We start from the raw sequence: 7,049 nt of genomic DNA on the forward strand, positions 1-7,049 counted from the left end.
AATCTGGCAATACACGTATACATGACATAATCTTATCACGACATCCCGCCCACTTTGTAAATTCATTTCTTACTCTTCAGTTTTATTTAGCGGCCAGTCGATGTTGTAGAAATCTATTTCAAATTCAATCAGAGTTGGGTGTGTGTGTGTGTGTTCATATACAGGGTGTGCTCGTGTGTGCCATTCATTGTCTTTCATAAATTGCTCCCAAATGATAAGTCATTGTTTTTTCCCCTGTTGAACATACATACACATGTCTAATCTATGGGTTAAACACAGAAACTTTTGAAGATTTACTGCCCCATAAACTGATACGAACACTTCAAAAGAATTGAAAACGTGTGCGGAAATTTTCAGGATATGCCTAAGACATCAAAAAAATAAGTTTTAAAGCATAGATTAAATTGAGAAAGAATTTTAATATTTCGAATATGCGTATGATATTGCAAGAAATATCTTATAATTTTGTGTCTCTATTATTATTTGAAATTTGTAAGGTAGCAAACTCTATACTTTATCATGTTTACAGGGTATCATCTGTTTATCAGCGCGCAGACAAGATAGAAATACAATTACTCGTAGTAGTTGCGTTTAACTTTTCTTCGAATTGCCTTGTATAACAAATAAATGTATATAATGAATAAAATATCAATATTATTGCAGAGAATTCAATTTCGCCAACTTCAAGTGATTAGATAAATGCAACGAAAGCTTACACGTGATGCGGCAGCACTTGAGATCCCAATTAATAGAAATGGTATAGAAAAACACACGAAGAAATTGGTACTTAAAAAACATATGTACATATATATTTACTAACAAATTAGATCATCAATCAGTACAGTTCAAATGCAATGCAAAGCTTCCCCAAATCAGTAGGCCAATAGGATGCTAAAAAGTGTCAGCCAAATGCCGGCAACAAGACTTCCGCTGCCATTCTTAAAGACCGTATAGTTGAGGGTGTTATTCGTATTGATGATCCACGCATTGTACGCCGAGACATTCGTATAGACACCCGGATAATTGGCCAAGGCGCACTCATTGCCATATGAGACAATGCCAGCCAAGGCGTTGTTGCACATCAACGGACCACCGGAGTCACCTTGGCAGGCATCGATGCCACCAGTCATGTAGCCGGCGCAGAGCTGAGTCCGAGGCACATTCCCGTAGCCGATGGCACACTGCAGATAGCTAACGATGGGCACGTAGCCCACACGCAAAGCGTTGCTGCTCACGCTGCTGCCCTGTTAAATAAAAGATACAGTTTAATTGGAAATACAATGCATTTGGAAGCTACACTGGGAAAAAATACCAGTTACTTAAATCAAAAACATTCGTCTGTTCTTAAAAAAAGACCACTTTAAGAACAAATTCTTAAATCTAAGAACATGAAACTGAAATATACCAATTCTCAAAATAAGATCAAAAATACTAGATTTAGGTTAGAAAATTCTGTAATCCATGGAAATTCCTATAAATTTTTTATGTAGCTTTGAGTATTTTGGTTCGTAGGTCAGATTGTGGAACAATTCTTGATTAACTAAAAGTCTAAGAGAGGAGCTTGTCCTGAGTTCAAATGTTGTAGAACGATTAACATACAACTGAATAACTGAATGCCTTAATTAAATAGTAAAAAAGTTATAGTACAAATAAATAGTAACCATGCAAAAAACAATAATAAATAATGTAATAGTTTTATGATCTTATAATAAGATTTTTGGCTTTAAAACTTTACGATTTTTTCCTCTTATTAATAAGAAGTTGGGTTTTATATGCAGTAAAAAAATAATAAATAAATAGTAAAAACAAAAACATAGAAGGTAATATTTTTTTGATCTGATAATAAGATTTTTGGTCTTAAAACTACGATTTTTTCTTCTTATTAATAAGAACTTGGGTTTTATATGTAGTAAAAAATGATGAATAAATAGTACAAAAAAATAACATAGAAAGTAATATTTTTTTGATCTTATAATAAGATTTTTGGTCTTGAAACTTTAATATTGTTTCTTCGTATTGTGTGTTATATCAAATGTTCTTGAAATCAAGAAGTGTTTTCTTTAAAAACCAAAATTCTTAATACTTAGACCAACATCTTGATATTAGAACTATTTTTTTTCGGTGTAGTAAAACTCACACTGCTGGTGACGCCCCAGCCGGTAACTGAGCAATTGACTCCCGCGGCCAGATTGACGGTGTTCAAGGGTAGCGCTTTAACCGACGCCGATGTCCAGGGTATATAGCCATTTATGAACATGAGCGCAATGTCGTTGACCAGCGTATTGGGATTGTAGCTGGGATGCGGTATCAACTCCTGCACATAATATTGCAGCGTATTGTTTGTGGTGCTCGTCAGATACGATGTGCCCATGACAAGCACATAATCGCCAGCCGTATAATATTTGTTTTTATTCGAGCTGTAATTGGAAGTGGATGATTATTATTATTATTTTAATGAAATAAGGAATACAATTGCAGAGAGACTAAGGTCTTCAGGTCATATGACATCGAAATTCATTTGTATAGTTCAGAACATACTTGTAGGTGCAGTGTGCAGCTGTCACCACCAAACGCTGAGAGATCACGACTCCGCCGCATATGTGTCCGGAGCCAAAGGACACGCGATCGCGATCGGTCATGCGCACCGATACCTGATAGGGAGCCGAGTCTATCGAGATTGGTGTGCCGCCCACAACCTTGGGCGAAATTTCTAGTGCTGCCGATGGAACTGCAATGACAGTATTTGGATGTAAATATATGTCTATTATAATACATATTTATAATCTAGTATAATCGTATGTTACGATAGATAGATAGCATGGCAATTTTGTGTCCCAGCCAATCCCTCTTTCACTTTAAATCAAATGCTTTGATTAATTCGTTTTTAACGAGTTTAATGATATATATATATATTTCTTTTTAAACATATTTGGCAACAAATTTTGCCTATTCAAAGGAAGTTGTTATATGATACCAAACTAAATGTATAATTATATTAATGATGGAAACTTTAGTTTTCATTTTTATAGTAATGAAATATCTACTATATAATATATTTACTAATTCACGAATTATTATTTTTAAATGATATGTTATCAAAATTAAAGGAAATTCATTTCATTAAGGTATCTTAAGTTTTAATTTAACAAATTTGTATTTATTGAGAAATATCATAAAAAGTCAAATATATAATTTTTTTATATGTTTAAGTCGAACAAAAATATGAATATAAATTGAATAATTATAAAAAAAATTAAATATTTTCATAATTTTCTCTTAAGTAGACTAAAATTGAAAAATTCATTTTTATCACAATCTATCTTTTTGATAACCTTGATAATTAAAAAAGTCTATTGGAATAGGAAATACATGCGAATTTCTCCTTTCCTATTTAAACAAAAAAAAACCATGTAATATAAAAATTTTTAAAGTAAAAAAAACATAAAATCTTTAGCCAGCCAACATTACTCGGCAGTAACATATTTCATAGCTGATAAAGAATAGGCAATGCCGGGTTGCCTTCTCCTAATGTTATATAACATTTATGTATGTATATGTGTATCTATGTATGTTTATATCTATGTACCTATGTATGTAGAAACATACGGTGTCCGTGACGTTCTAAGCAGTTGACTCATCGAATTTACTCTATCAGATAGGAGCAAGCACGTTATCGCAGCAATAGCAATTCATACTAACAATATTTTCAAAATTGCCCGCCTATAAGCTTTGAAATCTAATCACAAATTTGAACAGTTCAAGAATTGACAATATCAGTTGACACTTAACAGAAATTAATGAGTGATGCGGTTGCCCGCAAGCCCATTTTTCAAGGGGAAATAAAACTTCTCACGGCAAAAGTGTTTTCTCTTTTTAATTTTTTATATTATGAGATTTGGTAAATACCACAATAACATTTCAACGGTCAAGGATGACCAAGAAAAAACAAAATTGAGGTTATCATGCTAGAAACACACATTTATAAAGATAACTTTATCAGAAGTTGGAAAAAATATGGTCGTAAAAAATTACACAAAGTTTATGATAAAACAAGTCGAACTATTAAAGGCATTTTTACCAGCCAAGGCTAGCAAAAACTCTTTAGAACCTTCTCTTATACTATATATCAATTTCTCGTAAAAAGCAATACTCACTTAAATCGACTTAAAGTTCATTTCTTATTTTATCTACTAGCGTATATGTATCAATATATATGAAATTATAGATAATATTTGCTTATGCGTAGGCATTAATAATGACAAAGCTGTGACTCACCCAAATTTGCCAATGCTAATTGTAGAACCAGTGTAAATCCAAAAAGGACACTAAATATAATAGTACAAGCACGCATTTTAGCAAACACACAAGAATAAAAAATGTAAAAAAAAAGCGTGTCCCGAAAAACAAGCGAGTCCGATAAGTTTTTGTTTAGCGCGGCATATGCAAACCACTTGCAATCGATTAACAAGTATCAACTGACAATCGCGCAAGACTATCGATCGAACGAAGCTTCGGCAAGTGAACGACTAAAATGTAATGAACGAACGTGGCGTGGACAATGCGGCGATGAGAGCCTGAGCCCAAAATGGTGACGCTATTAATACCTATTTGGGTTTATCTTATCGCTAAATTGTGCGCAAATTGAATGTTGCCAAAGTAATTTACACAGGCGCAGTCATAAACAAAAATGAAATCAGTAGAAAACAAAAAAATAACGCAAGGCGCACATATTGATAGAAGAGATTTACTCCCACATTTCACGCATTGTATACTATGTATTCTATATAACATATATGTAGGTATATTGTGTTAATCGCTTATGTTTGCATTCATTTTGAAAGGATTATCATTAGGAGTGTACGTGCATTTATTTACATATATGGTCGTTCATCTTATCTGCCGGGATTCACATACCCATATATGTACTATATACCCACTCGATTAGTCAATCTAAAAATCATTTTTGCAATAAACTGTATTGATAACGCTCGATATTGTTTTATCTTTCATTTATGATTGCTTTACTGTATCCAATAAAAAGTAAAAATTTTACACAAGCTCATCGCGAAGTGCATATATTACAATCGTTAGTCAAGCAAAAGCCTTATTTTAGTATTAAACAAAAGAATATAAATATATATGAGTAAATATATAAAAAAGAAAATTCCTTATGCACATAATATCACATGTTTGTAAGACTATCTTATACTATTTTTAGTATTTTGCACTATTATAAACCTATTTTATTAAAACTAGTATGTACAATATTTGTAGCTCACAAGAAAACTGATCAAAGCATAGAAAGAGATGGAGACACATACACGAAAATGTATATTTCTATCTTTGTCGGTAATTCTGTGATTGTGAGCTAGTTGTTATTGCTATTGTGACTAAACACTTTTGCAGACTGCTTCACAGTGCTGTTAATCATGGCCATAATATCAGAAATGTCATCATCCTCTCCTGGCTCTGTCTTCACTTCCACCTCTTGAAGTTCTGCTTTTGGTGGTATGCTCACAAGACTATTTGAATTCAGCTTTGGTTTCACATCTTCATCAACGTCGTCATCATCGAACTTAAGTATTAAGTTTAAATCAGATTCCTGGCTTTCAGTGTCTTTATACTGCATCTTTGGCTTTTCGCGACGCTGCTTTGCCTTAAACTCCACGTGCTTTGTTTTGGATTCCAATGCCTTGCGCTTTCTGTGAGTAAAACAACCAGTCAATAAAGCGTACTTAAGTTGAAAATCTTAAATCCAACCTGGAGCGTTTAGAAGTTTCTTTGAACTTATCCACTTGTGGTGAAACGTTAGCCATCGGCTTGACCTCTTCAGCTGGTGCTTCTTCTTTGACAATCATTTCCACGCCAATGCCGTTAAGTGCACGATCGACCTCCGCATAGTTGGATACTTCATTCATTATTCCCTTATGCTTCACTTGATAAGCCGTCTCATCGAAATGTTCGGTGGCCACCGTAGCTATTCGAAAATCAAAAGATTAATATGTTTCTAATGTTGAATAATATTGCCTACTAACTTCGACGAAGTTTAGCGCCTTCCAAGCGATACTGCTTTATTTCTATATCCTTTTTCTTAATCACATCCACCAACTCGTCAACGGTGTCGCTCAAATATGAAGCCACATGCAGTGTGTCCTTCAACAAGGCCTGATAGAACTGCAATGTAAAGGGAATGTTTTTTAGAGTAAAGCCGACATTCAGAAGTGATCAATGTAACAAAAAGTACAATGCCGAGAATCTCTAACCATTATTTAAGATCTTTAGCATTGTATAGCTTTCTGTTTTGAATACAAGATGTTACCGTCTCCACGTTGATGACGGTCAGATGCCACTGCCAGTTGAGCACAGTGCGTGCCTCACCCACATGGTACTTAAGAGCAAGCACAGTGCGTTGCTCTGACTCCTTTTGAGCATCCCCGATCTCGTTGTTGCTCTCACTCCCGCTGCTGTCATCATGCACATTGGCAACGCTCAACTTGGCCTCCACAGGCTGCGCACCAGCAATGGCAGAGCGAATAATAGTCTCCGACATGTAGACGCGCTTATTTGTTTTCTAAACAAATGAAATTATATTAATACACTGTATATGAAGAAGAAGAAGAGACGTACACGAACGCGCGGCACAAACTTGATGGCAGACAAATGTTCTGTGTAAGTGATGCCAGTCTTGGTGTCCAAGCAAAAGATCTCTGCGGCAGCTCCCTCGCTGACTTTAACGCTGGCAACTATATGCACATCACTACTTTGAATTATTATCACAGTCATTTTGGTTATAATAATAATTAAACAACAAAAAAATTAATACTCAAATATTATTGCACACAAATCAGCTGTCACGCCGAATGATAGGACAAATGATTTCATTAGACACATCCAAAGCGATGGCACTATCGGGGCATCGATATTTTTTCATTGCCATTCACACCGATAGCATCGATAACACATCGTTGATTAACCGAAAGGCGCCCAAACTTGTAATTTAAAATGCCAGTTTGTTTGCTTTTTGTTTGTAATCATATCATGTTTAATTG

At 34.6% G+C, this 7,049-nt stretch overlaps 2 protein-coding genes across 2 annotated transcripts; both read right to left on the reverse strand.

Annotated features, from left to right (window-relative positions):
- Positions 1 to 784: 784 nt before the first annotated feature.
- Positions 785 to 4,548, reverse strand: LOC117567661 (trypsin beta). Its single transcript, XM_034247783.2, has 4 exons — positions 4,276 to 4,548; positions 2,539 to 2,728; positions 2,138 to 2,417; positions 785 to 1,244 (listed from the first exon to the last, which is right to left on the reverse strand). The coding sequence occupies exons 1-4, from the start codon at positions 4,349 to 4,351 to the stop codon at positions 873 to 875; spliced, it is 918 nt and encodes a 305-aa protein (XP_034103674.1). The 5' UTR covers positions 4,352 to 4,548; the 3' UTR covers positions 785 to 872.
- A 668-nt stretch (positions 4,549 to 5,216) lies between these two features.
- Positions 5,217 to 6,870, reverse strand: LOC117567588 (uncharacterized). Its single transcript, XM_034247674.2, has 5 exons — positions 6,628 to 6,870; positions 6,320 to 6,571; positions 6,036 to 6,174; positions 5,761 to 5,977; positions 5,217 to 5,702 (listed from the first exon to the last, which is right to left on the reverse strand). The coding sequence occupies exons 1-5, from the start codon at positions 6,781 to 6,783 to the stop codon at positions 5,369 to 5,371; spliced, it is 1,098 nt and encodes a 365-aa protein (XP_034103565.1). The 5' UTR covers positions 6,784 to 6,870; the 3' UTR covers positions 5,217 to 5,368.
- Between the last annotated feature and the right edge of the window lie 179 nt (positions 6,871 to 7,049).

Source organism: Drosophila albomicans, chromosome X, assembly GCF_009650485.2.
Source record: "Drosophila albomicans strain 15112-1751.03 chromosome X, ASM965048v2, whole genome shotgun sequence".
NCBI lineage: Eukaryota > Metazoa > Arthropoda > Insecta > Diptera > Drosophilidae > Drosophila > Drosophila albomicans.